The sequence below is a fragment of the Fusarium poae genome, chromosome 2 (genome assembly GCF_019609905.1).
Source record: "Fusarium poae strain DAOMC 252244 chromosome 2, whole genome shotgun sequence".
Lineage (NCBI taxonomy): Eukaryota > Fungi > Ascomycota > Sordariomycetes > Hypocreales > Nectriaceae > Fusarium > Fusarium poae.
Genome location: NC_058400.1, coordinates 7470795 through 7484419, shown reverse-complemented (window position 1 = coordinate 7484419; position 13625 = coordinate 7470795). Strand labels below are relative to the sequence as shown.

General features: G+C 48.4%; 4 protein-coding genes across 4 annotated transcripts; all 4 read right to left on the bottom strand.

The window, feature by feature from the left end:
- Window positions 1–449: 449 nt before the first annotated feature.
- On the bottom strand, window positions 450–2286 carry FPOAC1_006556 (uncharacterized protein; the record flags this gene model as incomplete). Its single annotated transcript, XM_044851032.1, has 6 exons — window positions 450–473; window positions 542–627; window positions 732–1124; window positions 1193–1341; window positions 1442–1476; window positions 2275–2286. The coding sequence occupies 6 exons, from the start codon at window positions 2284–2286 to the stop codon at window positions 450–452; spliced, it is 699 nt and encodes a 232-aa protein (XP_044709744.1).
- A 1474-nt stretch (window positions 2287–3760) lies between these two features.
- Window positions 3761–4588, bottom strand: SBP1 (single stranded nucleic acid binding protein; the record flags this gene model as incomplete). The annotated part of the gene is made up of 3 exons (XM_044851031.1): window positions 3761–3855; window positions 3909–4296; window positions 4376–4588. 3 exons carry the CDS (start codon window positions 4586–4588, stop codon window positions 3761–3763), a joined length of 696 nt encoding a protein of 231 aa, XP_044709743.1.
- Window positions 4589–5820: 1232 nt separating this feature from the next.
- On the bottom strand, window positions 5821–7794 carry FPOAC1_006554 (uncharacterized protein; the record flags this gene model as incomplete). The annotated part of the gene is made up of 1 exon (XM_044851030.1): window positions 5821–7794. One exon carries the CDS (start codon window positions 7792–7794, stop codon window positions 5821–5823), a length of 1974 nt encoding a protein of 657 aa, XP_044709742.1.
- Window positions 7795–10567: 2773 nt separating this feature from the next.
- FPOAC1_006553 (uncharacterized protein) lies at window positions 10568–11495 on the bottom strand (the record flags this gene model as incomplete). The annotated part of the gene is made up of 2 exons (XM_044851029.1): window positions 10568–10816; window positions 10872–11495. 2 exons carry the CDS (start codon window positions 11493–11495, stop codon window positions 10568–10570), a joined length of 873 nt encoding a protein of 290 aa, XP_044709741.1.
- Between the last annotated feature and the right edge of the window lie 2130 nt (window positions 11496–13625).

Sequence of the window (13625 nt, the reverse complement as noted above, 5' to 3'; positions counted from 1 at the left end):
ACTCCCGATCCGACATCTGATCGATCCGGCCCGTCAAGTTGATCGGCCGAGGCCGGGCCAAGACCTGATATTATTGGCTGATCTCTTTTACATGCCCATCTTCCGATGTCGAAATTCAACTCCAATTAGCTCTGGCGAGGAACTCGTTTACATCAGCAAATACAGCACTGCAACCTCTTACGACGAAATGATTTAACACGACAGGATGATCTATAATTTAAAGCTCCCCGAGCAATGAGCGAGAACAAAGTTCTTTATAGAATTGTGACCAAAACTTCGTTTTGTTTTAAGGCTCCTTCCGTACCCCTTTCTGTTGTCCTCCTTCGTGCTCATTAACTCGTCATTTTCCTAAATCCCATGGTTACATCAACTCCCAAGCGCAGACTATAGGCCCTATCGTCGATGGAATAACATTAGGGGTGGTGACATTAAGATATGGTAGCAAACATCTAGCTGACAAGACCCTTCTTAGACTGTTTTCGGAGCGCGTGGTTAGTAATTGGTCGTTTTATCATATCCTCAGCCATTAAGGAGAACTTACAAGGTGATCCCAAAGCTTTGAGGTGAGACTATCGGGCATGGTGTAGAGATCGATGGAGAATTCTCCGGCTTTAACCAAGTCATCCACTATTAGCCACCATACACATCAACTACAATGCAAAGACAAGGGAGAGGGTATGGGGAACATATGCCGGGCGTTTGTGCATTCGTGACGCGGGATGGAAGCTTACCTTCAACATCACTTCTTATGTAAGTGTCTGGTCCCTTGTTCTCGTTTATGATCTGAATGACACGGAGAAGATCCTCCTCCTCGAGCTTTTCCAGCGATTCGGCAATCTTCTCATAGTCGTATTTTTGAGCGCTCTTCTTGGTCGCGAGCCCCTTCTTCTTGGGACGATGGTCGTCGTCGGTAGGGAGAGGGCCAGTTTCGCGAAGGCGCTCCTGTAAGCTCTGGGAGGGGTTCTTGAAAACCACAGTGTGTGTTTGCTCATACTTGTTCTGCTGGAAGTTGAGATCCTGAATGATGGGCGCTAGCTTCGTTTTCTCCGTGGTGTAACAATCGATCGAGATCTCGAACTCGCCCCAACCCTCGTTCTTGCACGTAAATGGGGCTTTGGTGAAGCCTATTGAACAGCGCAAACTAATCAGCATCTCTAAAAATCCTCAACATTAAAACGAATATCGAACATACTCTGAACAGGATTCTCGAATGTGGGGTGCAAGTTGTAGACAACCTTGGTGAAAACATCCGCGGAGCGCTCGTTGCCATCCTCGTCTACCATGAAAACCTTCATGCTCCATTCCCGCATAGGGAATTGTTCGACTGGCGAAGGCTTGTCGCTAATGATATACTTGTCAGCAAATCGGGCTGTCTTCATGGACGGTACGCGACCCTCAAAATCCCAAAAGCGTCGCAAGCTGGAGAAAGGTGCAAACTTACATGACATTCTGCTCAGTAACGACCTTGACTTTGCGCTGAAGCGAGACGTTAGCTTTAGTTTTAGAAGTGGCTAATAGCAATTTTCGGCCTGATGACGCTGGGCGAGTGCGCGGAGCCATGATGATGAGTTCTGGGATGCGCAGTTCTTGCGCGATGCGGACAAGATGCACAGTATAGCTGCGCGGTAACACAAGCTATCGTATAAATGAAAAAAACGAACGGAAATGCGCCGGTACTGGCCAGACAGAAACGTGATAACAGCAGGTGGTAGTAAACACGAATGTGAGCAAACGAGGGTGATGATAAAATAGTAGCTCGAGCAATAAACAAGCGCGAAGAGAGAGCAAAACGGCGAGACCAGGCCGGCGGTCGATGGAAGATTGAGAACCGTAACAAGCAGTACGTGAATCGCTGTCGGATAGAAGCCATCATGAGCATCTCATTTGTGGCTGCCTGTTTCTAGCTGTCCGACCCGAACGCGCAACGGCTGTCACTGACATCGGCACTGCGCTGGCACTGGCAGTTGCAGTTGCAGATGAATTTTATGTATAGAGGCAAACATCAACAGACCGCGACCAATCTTTGCAAAGCCTCTCTCACGGCGCGACACACGTCAATGTCGAAACAGTGCAGAAAGGAAAGGAAAGCAAAGCACCTCACACCGCAACCATCAACCAGAAAGCTGCCCGGCCAAAGAGACTGCAACGGACGGGAAAGAACTTGAGCAAACAGACAACATGAACAAACATGTGCATAAGCGCGGCCAGCGCTTGGAATATACATCAAACCAGCAGAGAGTAACCCGAGGCGAAAGGCTGGGATTTTCGACTTACCTCAACCAACATCTTTTCTGTTGTTCTGCAACAGCAATTGAGAGAGTCGAATAGTCAGAGATCGGGGAGATGATAAACAGCCAAGATGATTGACGCGGATACACAAGAGACGCACAATGTCAATGAGGAAGTATGTATTGGGTTACAAGGGGATAAATTCCTACAACGAAATGGATGGGAGACGTCGGAAAACGGAGAAGCGCCAGCAACTGGACAGAGCTGAGGCCCACGGCGGTTGGTTGGACGGGGGGCCAGAAGCAGAAGGGAAAGGAAGGCTGGAGTGCAGGGCAGGCGCGGTTGATGAACGGGGATGGGGATGGGGACAGGTACCTGCCCAGAGACAACTAACGGGGTTCTGAAGCGTGAACCTGAGAGAACAACAAGACACGGCTGCCAAACTCGGCGCTTTTCTGACATAAACTTTGGAGATAAACGCGTTGCTAAAAGGTCAAATAAGAGATGGAAAGAGTTCGAGAGTTATAGCCCATGATGTCGCTAGACTTTGGGTTGTGTCGACAAGGACATAATTCGTCCCTGTACGGATACCTGTTGGATACCAACTTCCAGCACGACACGCTGAATCACTGCCCTCTCCACTACAACGCTGCACCATAACCGCGTCGGGCTCCGTGCTTTTTCCTTGCTTTAACTACATCATGACATGGCCTATTATGTCTTTTAAACATTCAGGATGACGTGAATGTCTTTTTTACTAAAACTAGGGTTATGGTAGAGAGTTTTGATCTTTGTTGTCTTTACAACTCTTCGTCAGAGCTAACAATACTTCTCATTCTACTGGGAGGATCGCAGCACTGCCTTCATCCATTGTTTTAGCAGTTGTATTTGCAAGAAACTGACTTGACTGAAATGGCACAGTAGGTAGTTGGCAGTATTTACAAATATCACATATATTCATCATGGTCCGTACGACAAGCAGTGATCCCATCGTATCCATAAAAGCGTCTTGCCAGCCACATCTGCTCCTAAACCATGAGCCACAGATATACCCACAGCAACTTCAAAGCTTGGCAAATAACCAGTTAAGCTCACACGATAAGAGGAACCATATGGCTATGGAATTTTTTTCTTTTACTTCTTTAACAGAGGGTGCTATGTGATCTGATGTTCCTATGATGCTAACTAACCATCCGTCCATCCATCCACTGATCCGCCTTGAGGCTAAACTCGAACAGTTCACCTCAAGAAACCTCTCTGTCCTTAGGAATCTCTGTCTATCCATCTGAAAACCGAACTTGGGGGATATGGTGTTGTGGCGGGGTTGTGGTGTGGTGCGTGTTTGTGTGATGAGCCAAGCATCGCAGCAATGCGAGATGCCTGCGTGATGCTCTGTCATGCGTTGTGGGAGTGTTGGAGTACGACTTCTGTAGACATCGCAGGACTACGAACGAGTGTGAGTCCTTGAGAATATCGAGATCGAACTCCGAAAGGGCAGGGGAATCGGGGAAGGGTTCTAAGTGCGAGCTATTTAGGAAGCAGGAGCCTCGGCCTCCTCAGCCTTGTTGAAGATCTCCTCGTTCTCCTTCTGGGCCTTCATGAAAGAATCCTTGAAGTTGTTGGCGTCTGAACACAAGTTAGTAATGGATCCTGTCGTACATTTCATCCAGAAAACCTACTCTCAGCGTTGGCGAATCGAATGGCCAGTGTAACAGCCTCGGGCTCACCCTCGCTGACATCGGCAGCGGCGTTCCAGACCCAGCTGCGATCGGAGCCAACGTTGGGGGAAAGCTTCATCTCGGGGACGATGTAGTGGTTGGCGCAGACCTTGAGGGTCTTGTCGCGTCGCATCACCAGTCGGGTCTTGCCGTTCTCCTTGTGCTTGAGCAGGCGAACGTCACCAGTACCACGCTCCTTCCACTCGCTGCTCTCCTTGACGAACTTGAAAAGCTTGGCGCGCATCTTGAAAGTCTGCTCCTCGGCCTCCTCGTTGGTCTTGGTGTCAACCTTCTCGGTCAGCTTGATGACGGGCTCGAAGTGAACGTCCTCGGACTCGGGAGCATCCTCCTATATAAGCAAGTCTGGTTAGCTTGAAGCGTTCGAGGGGAACGGCCACAGCATGCCATGCTGAGACAGGTCAACATACCTCATCACCCTTGGCAGCCTCAGCAGCCTCTCGCTGAGCCTTGGCGCTGCCAGAGTTGTCGCCGCGCTCCTCATCTTCCTTCTTCTCCTTCTTGGCACCGCCGCCGAACATGGAGAAGACGGAGGAGGATGTAACAGGCTTCTCAGCAGCACCCTCAGCCTCAACAGGCTTGGTCTCCTCGACCTTGGGCTCGGTGGGCTCGGAAGCAGACATTTTGGCGGTTGATATGATCGGTTGTGTATGTGATTTGAATCTACTGCCCCTCAGACGTCAGCAACTTTTTCGTAACCCAGGATCCTAGTCCCGCAGTCATGGCTTTTACCCCTCCTCAAGGAGGGGCTCAGAGCCATGATTGCCCACCAGGGTATCAAAAATTCAGACATAAAAACAGCACGAGTCAAGGGCCATCAGAGGCGCACTAGACTTACCAAGATAAGCGAAATGCGGTTATGAATATGCTTCGAGAAAGCAAGGGGTGGTTGGGAATTTATGTGATGATGGTAGATGGTAGAAGTGGGTTGCGGTCAAGGTCTGGTGATTTGTTTTCGTCCTTGTTAGGCTGCCGTCCCGCCTGAAAAAAAACTGAGCAGCAAGTTGCCCCTCAATTTCCCCTGTTGTGCCCTGTTGATTCTTAGGCATGGCGAAAGTCCGTAATACTGGCTTTTGATTGGGAGTGAACATTATATGTGGCTAAGTACCTCGTGGGCCAACGATCGCCCTGTAGGTACATGCTTGTAATGATTCAAGATTGGTTGTGGGGTTACTCATCATGTGGAACTGCAACAGACTGGATTCATCATTAATTAATGCGGACACTAGTTCCATCATGAGGGCATCAACTGCAATAAGTTGTAATTTTGGTGACGAGAGAAGGGTGGGAGCTGTTACAAGAGCGCTGAGGTTTTGTGATCCCGAATGTCACATATGAGTACTGTTGGAAGAGTCATCTCGATCCTCCAAGTAAGTAGCTCCTTGGGGCACTTCACGATGGACTCGTTTCGTCACTATGGGACTGGCCTTGAACGTCATAACCATTAACAGGAACTCAAATACCACAGTTCAGGAGATGGGATGAATTCAATTACCATTGTTTTACAGTGACCCCTTTTCCGTTTCCTCAATATATGCCGTTCGCCGCTCAGCAACGACACAGTCCAGATAGAACACTCTCAAGCTGCAGAAAAGGCATCAACAACATCGACTACCTATTGTGGAAATAAAGGGAAGTATAAAGCCAATAAAAGTAAGTGCAAAAACGTCTACAAATGGTATGAGACCCCATAAACTCCAGTCCACCAGTCCACCAGTGCCCTAAAACCCCATACCTCAGTAATGAACCCAAAATATTCCTTGAGACAACGCTGCCATGCCTGATACGAACGACGAGACCAAAAAGAAAGTATCCTCCATGGCGTAAGCAACTTTATGATGCAGTTTTGGCACCACTATTTCTTCTGTTCTCCTGAATCGTCTCGAGACTTGATAAACAAAGCGCGGAAGGATTTCGAACCAGCTGACCCCTTGCTGGCGGGCTTTTGAACAGGTTTGTTCTTCAGGAGCTTCCCAGTCATGAACTGTCTGGCCGCACGTTGGTAACGATCATGTTCTTCGGCACCCGCAGTTACCTTGAGCCACCAAAGCTTTGCTCTAATTTGTGCCTGAAGCAATTCGAGCTCCGCTTGGTTTTTCACAGCTTCGGTGTCGGGGATGAATTGCCTGATATTAGTTGCAACAACATCCAACTTCTTTGAGATGCCTTGCTTTGCCAGATGAACTCGGCACTTGATGTCCCTCTTGGCCCAACTCAAAGACCGGTGAGCGTCCTGGAATTTGATGCCAAGATCTTTGCACAATGTGTCGGACGTGGTCATGAAGTTTCCGGAAGCAATCTCTATTGAGCGTCTGGCGTCCTCGAGGCGTCGCTCTGCCTCCTGGGCAGCGGCAGGAACAAGCTCTGGAACACGCTGAGCGAGAGACAATGTCAGATTCAGAGCTTCCGAAAATATGCCCTTCCCGAATTCAACCTGAAGGACTTTGTGAATCCTGGGGCGGCAAGTAGTGTAGATGTCAATCTTGACGGTTCCATGGGCTTCATCTCTGGGTATCTTGAGTACGATGCCTTCATCAACTGATGAGGTGCCAAATCGGACTTGCTTCTCGTCACGCTTGGCGTTGAAGTTGAGACAATCTCTATCAAGCCATGATTTCTTGATACCTCGAGGCATATGAATCAAGAAGTTTCCTTGATGTCTCTTCACAGTCACATCAATCCTCTGGCTGCCCCAAAGCCATTCATTGGTGCGGGCGTCCTGAAGGGGAATAAGTGCTGAGCTTATAGATGTGGAAAGGGACTGCGAAGTTGGCTGCGAGCTTCGACTTGAGGATAAAAGAGTGGGGTGAGTTGTGACAGCGGAAGTGGCTGCGGGGATGTGGGGAGTCGCATCTCTCTCGAGTGGAGAGAGGAAGAAGCTGATCAACGAGACCAGGACAAGCAGAAGGATAGCGGGTAGGGACGACATGGCGACTCTTCTGATTGCCTCTGTGTTCGTGAATTCAGGGTGTTGGGTTTCTTTCAACCATTTGTGAAGTGTCGCCCGTTGAGTCTCTTCGTCATTGCCGACCTCGGTAGGCAGAGGCAATCGATCAAGCTTATCCATATTACCAGCGTCTGGGCTAGGAATCGACGGGGTCTTGAGGCTTTGTTGGGTATACTCGAGAGAACTCCTGGATCGAGCTTCGTCTTCCGACTCAGGCTCCTGCTCGGCAGGCTGCAACTCAAGCTCGGGCGCTTCGTCAGGTTCAATTTCAGCCTCAACCTCGGGGAGGGGGCCGTTGTTGACTACTGAAGCCCAGCTTTGTTGTGTTTGCGGAGTTTGGTTGACGTCAATAGATTCAGAGATGTCATCAGACTCTTCTTGAGTCTGTTGGGCGGAGGCGTCACCCTCATCGGTAATAGATTCGTCGTCGTAGGTCTGCTCAGTGCCAGCGCAACTTTGCACGTCATCGGGGCGGGCGAGATCGAAAGAGTCAATAGACTCGCTCATCGACTCGTTGTAGTTTCCATCCTGAGACTCGGTGTCGATGTTAGAGATTAGTTCATAGGAGGAATCGGCCATGAGCCCCCCATCCTCGAAAGTGGTGGCGAAACGCATGATGTCTGGATTACTAGATGAAATCCAGTTGGCAAGATGTCGACTGCCTTGTGGGCGAGGAAATCGAAGAGTAGGTTCAGAGGTCGACAAAAGATTTCTGTTCGGCGTTGTCGGGCGAGAAGAGAAACTCGTGGCGTGGCGCTCGGGAGCTGGTGTAAGCGGCGAGGTCGAGGGCGATGACGATGGGGACTGGCGAGTCGATCGGTGTTCAGTATCACGGGGCACGGTAGAAAGAGGGCGGAGAGTTTGAGGATCTTGCTGTTCCATAACGAGACGATAATAGAACAGGAAGAGATTCTATTCCATCACAGGCTTCGTAACAAGAAGCAGCCTATGCAGGATAATAGATGAGGTGTCAGGTGAAGTCGGACTGCGAGGGGCAAGAGAGACTGAGGTAGGAGAGGATAAGGTGAGGGGTGAGCGGAAGGCCGGATAATGGGGAAGGGGCGTCTGTGTAATGGTGCGATGGCGGGGGGATTGTTGTATAAAATAGGTGGTCAAGAAGGTTGAAAAGAAAAAGGTGTCAAAGTGTATCTGGTAATGGGTTTGTATGCAGATGGTGATGATGGTAGGGATGAAGTAAAGACTACTAACCAGAGAATAAAAGATAAAGATCAAAAAGAGACCCTTATGCACTAGATAGAAGAAGTGTGACTATTTCAAGGTCCGTTCCTTGTCCCGGAGGCGTCTTGACTTGGGCTGTCGAGCTTGGTTGCCTAAGTAGGGCTGTAATGGCAGAAGGAAGAGGCAAGCCGAATGGCTGGGGTTTTATTTTATATGGACTTTTGGTAAAAGGAAAACAAAGTCTCGTCGAATAGCAGAAGTGTTACTTTGAGGATGAAAAAGTCAAACACAAAGCCTCCTATTAGGTTGTTGAGATTAATGTTAATGGTAGGCAGTCAGTTGCCTATGATTTCGTGCCGTGAGGATTAAGCTCGGGTCTCCACATTGCTTGATAAGATACCTCCCTTGTCTTGTTGTTCGTACCCTTAGGTAGCTTCAGCCTAGGAAGATAAACAAGGGAACATCTCAGGAATAAATGGTTTCGGCTTTTGAGGCGGTGATGACGAGGGAAAAGAGAAGAAAGAGGAGGAGAGAGGAAATATGCGTTGGAGAAAAGTAACGAAATCAGGCAGTTAGATAGATGGATGAAGTGCACATTCACATTCACTCATACTAAGGTGGATCGCTTTGAGCTTCAGCTGCATGTTTCTTTGAAACGCCACTGCCACTGCCATGAACTTAAACTCTGTTGAATAGTCATCAAGGTATGGAGGTCCTTTAATGGAATTGTTCTTTGTTTTCATGATGTGTGCATGAGGCAATTAGAACTAGACCTTCAGGCATTCACAACCCCTCAAGGTCGTTGCAATCCGATATGTTTGATGTTGTACCTTTCAAGTGCCTGCTGTCGTCACTTAAACCGGGGTCCCTGCTAGCACTAAAGAGGATCTGGTCCATACAGTTCACGCCCGTCAGATAGGACGAAAACCCCGAGAAGTCAAAGTGTGACTTTATTCGTTTACATTATTTCAGAGGTTAAAATACATATCATGATAACTTATACTCATGATACTTTGAGTCATTCATCTATTTGGTTTCTATAGGAATGCTTCACTTCTGTCACATCATGTACTTGAATTGCTCTTCAATGTCTATACGTCGTCTTATCGCTTTGCATGCCGCTATCGCACCCTGCACCCCCACCATAAGCCCGTCGTGACCTCTTAGCGTAACTGCGGGGTAGAAATGAGACTGCTCCATGGCTGTTTCGGGCTGAAATATACCCACTCTCAAGACCCCGTGAGCAACCTCTTCCGATATCTATATTCAACTCGTCAAGTCCAAGTTGTGTCACCAAGACAGGTAATTAACCGCTCAAAACCACTATGTAGTTTCAGAAGATTAGACCTTCTTTCTAAAGCTAGAGCAAATGTTTGACTCATACCAGACAGTTCTTCACCGCTACGATTTAAGTGAAACGACATGTATCAATCCTAAAATCCAATGACAATGGACAAGCACCGTACCATGCAGCCCCGTGTCTCAATACCACTTTAACATAAGCAATTGCAGTAGCTTACATGACGTAAGAATGCAATGCCCCGTACCAATGTACCTATCCGTGGGTACCCTGCATATGAGGACAAGGTCGAAGACACGAGTAGACCTCCATGGCCCTGCTAATATCACATTGAGTAACAAGTGGATAGCAGAAACGTTGGGTTATCGTCAATAAGTAGTCAGATTTACGGTGCAGAGAACAAACAAGCGGTGACCTAGCCTAAGCCATAATGAATTGCATTGGTGGTCTCGTCCCATGCATTACGCAGCTTACCGTTTCCGTCATGACATTCGCCTGGTCTAAGTGTGAATGCTTCTATCAGACGCACATTTCCTACTTCAAAGTCCAATGCTTTTACAGGAGTCATGCATACTTGCAGAACAATTGAACCTACGTGTGTGGGTTTCTGGTGACCGTCGCTACAACAAAAGTGCCAACGTACACAATCACAGCATGCTTTCCTAATTTCATAGTCAACTCAAAGAACAGGACACTGCATCGTTATCACAACATAGGCACATCACAATTTGAAAGTAATAATGTAGAGCAAGTCCTGTTGTAAATTCATTTGGTTTCTAATCCCAAAAGGATTATCATGTCCAGCCCAAATATCCCGATGTCGACATATCCACAAAAGGTAGTAAGGGTATCTCTATCCGTAAATCCAAAGTCTATAAACAGGCACCGCCATCATTGCAATGTACTCATGCAGTCTTCTCTTCGCGTAAATGTAATAAACCAAATGATCTAGCAGTCCTTTTACCGCCCTCTAACTCCGTCAATGAAACATAGGAAAATGACAACTAGCACGTATATATCCCTCCCGGAGGGTTACTCAGTGCCGTGTATGGGTATCGTAATCAAAGGCTTCGATGTGAACCGGTGCCAATGAGAAATAATTCAAGTATTCTTTGTCGTAGACGTGGCCGCATTAATGTAGTGTGATGTGTGGTGTAAATGATGTGATCCAGGGCACTATAGGATAGTGTGCTTTTGGAATAGTTGTCTCAACGATGAGGTACCGAAGGTCTCGTCGTCGGGGATCATCTCAATCAGACCCGTTAGATTGGCGAAAAGATCACCCTGGTTTCGGTACCCCAGGATTGCGGGTACAGCAGCGTTGTCAAATTCGATCTCCTCATAGTGGACCTTGACAAAGTGAACCTCGGGGTTGGCCTTGACAATAGGCATGAGAGCTTGCTCGATAGTGGCAGAGACCTCGCACTGGAAGAGACAGTTAGTATCGGATTACTCAAAGAACATATAGCTCAAAACATACCTCGTGGTCATACACAAAGACAACGACAGTTGTTTCCCTTCCAACCTTCTCAATGGCGTCGAGGTATCCCAGGGCATCCACCTCATCTAGTCGGCCATAGATGCGTACACTAGGGCTTGTCCTTCGGTTGTTCCTGACAGATCTGTTGGCCTCACTCTCGAGCTCGCGTCGACGGCTCTCTCTCCACTCTGCGAGGAAAGCTTCCTCGTCGGCGTCGCTCTTGGCATCATCCTCGCTACTGTCGGTGTCGCTCTTAGCGGGAGCGGGAGTAGACTCAATGCCAAAAATGCTGTTGCGGGCAGTGCGGACGCGGTGTCGCCACTTGTTCTTGCGGGCAGCCTCATAGTTTCGTGCGTCGGCAATGACGCCCTTGACGCCGGTAGCACGACCGCTGTCGAAGGAGACAGGTGGAAGCTTGATATCAGAGGCGCCAGCGCCAGTGAGGCGATCAACAGTAGGCATGCGCATTGCGTTGTCGATTTGTGCGTTGCGGAAAAGGTCTTCTTCGGAGAGATCTTGAATATCCTTGAAGTCGGGGTCGTCACGGTCCTCTGGGTGGAGGGTTTCACGGTGAGTATTCTTGGCGACCAGGTCGTTAAATTCTTCTTGAGCGGCAGTTGACATGATGGGCAAACTGGGGGGGAGGGGAGCGGTTTAATATGTATGTGATTGTCTGGTAAGAAAGAGTGTGATGAAATGTCGGAGATGGTCAATGCCTGGGACAGGTAGATTCGGAAACACAAGTGCTGTATCGTTCTGGAAGGTGTGGAGAAGGACAGGAAGGGGTCGTAGAGAGGACAGGGCACACAAAGGCGAAATCCGAGTTAGAGAAAGGCAGCAAAGAGCAATCAGGAGTGGTTAATGCAGGGACAGGGCGGTGAGATTGGGGGGAAAGCTTGGATCCAAGGGCAAAAAGAGGTGACGAAACAGCGGAAGTGGAAGGGGCACGAATCCTCTTTTGAGACTTGAGATGTTTCAGGGCTTGACATTAGACCTTAATCGACAAGAAACATTGGAGGGATTGCGAACGAGCCACTTGATGATCTGTCCTGTAAACGGGCAGTGGGCGCAAGACTCGGGCGGAGCAGGGTTTGAGCGCTTGTTACAGGGCGTTGACGATGTTGAATCTGAAGACCTAGGCTGACTGGAAATAGAAATAACGGTTGGGTCCGTTGGCACGTAGTGAACCAATCACAATGCAGATAATGTCTGTATATCGTTGGTGTTCAGCTATTGATGTCTTGGATGTTTCTGTGTTTATCTGAAATGGCTGCATCATACCTCGTCGCAGATCCCAAGACTATCTGATCCTTCCTTGCGATAAAAAAGCACATAATTGATTCACGATGCCGCACATAGACCGAATTTCTTTCCTTTTGTTCAGCCTCGGACGCGTGTTTACAGGCATGTAGTCTACATACTAACTAGGTATCTCTATCAAGCCATGGAAGTCAAGTCAAGTTAGGGGTGGAGAGCTCTCAAATTAAGCAAGGATCCAGGGTTTCCAACGGCTTTTTCTTCATCCAAATACAGAAACTAAAAAATGCTGCTACTACTATTAATCGGCATTCCCGGATATGGACATACAGACCGCATCAGGTCACTTGGGCCGAACAATACAACATCAACTAGTACATCAAAGGAAAGATAATTGGAACTGGTGAAATGAGGTTTGATGCAGCAGAGTCGCACCACTGAACCATCGGCTGTTAAGGGGAAATGTCATGTTCATCATTGACTGTAGGAGACAAGTGATGATATCAGAGTTGAACAATAATTGATTCATTAATTAATCAATTACCCCTCTTTGATAAACATCACAAGATCAACAACATCTGTCACATCAAACTGAACCTGATCTCCAAGTTGTGTTGAATAAATTGCCTGGCGTTATGGTGCCTCGTGGCACGAGGCTCCAACCACCAACACATTCTGCGACAGTCCGGAAACAAACTCGGCAACGCCACGCGGGTTCCTGACATACAGTAGCACTGTACCTGGCTATCAATACCTTAGTAGGTACACAGGCATCTTGAGCGAATCAATCAACTGTCCTAAATACCTATCCACTCTTCCACTTTCGATCACCAGGCTGAGAAAGTGACAATCTCATCACTCACTGCCTTGCCTGCCATTGAACGTATCGGGGAATTTTGTGAATGCCACGCAATCTCAAGCATGGCATCATTCGTAACATGTAGTAAGATCAAGTAACACTCGCGCCCACTTAAGGTCTCAAGCCATCTCAAGTTCCGTGCTCTGCCTGTGCTTCGCCTATGCTTATTGTTGGTTGCTTGCTGCCCAAGTCCACGGACAACAGGGGGCGGTCTAGGACCAACAATACAACCCGCACTCGTTTCACGACTCAGCTCCACCCTTCTGCCTTTATGCCATGAACAACACGGCCAAGGAATTACCAGAAGCCGAGTGTAGCGGCACATGATCTCGCAAAGCACGCTCTTGTTACAGACTCTCAGGCGGTCTACCAAGGAAACATCAAGGAGGATGACGATGATCGCTGCCTTTGGGCAGTCGAGACAAGCGACGTCTGAGCTCGGGCATCGTGACGGCACAATCAGGATTTGTCTTGCTTCTTTTCAACATGAATCGCGACCTGAGGATGAAAGGACGCATTGGCAAAACGAGTGAGACATCGCAACTGTCGGCTTCGCCGTTCGTGTTGAACAAATTGTCTTTACAATGCGCGCGGACATGTCGTGATGATGGGGCGTTCGTCTGCCCTACGAGGCTGCA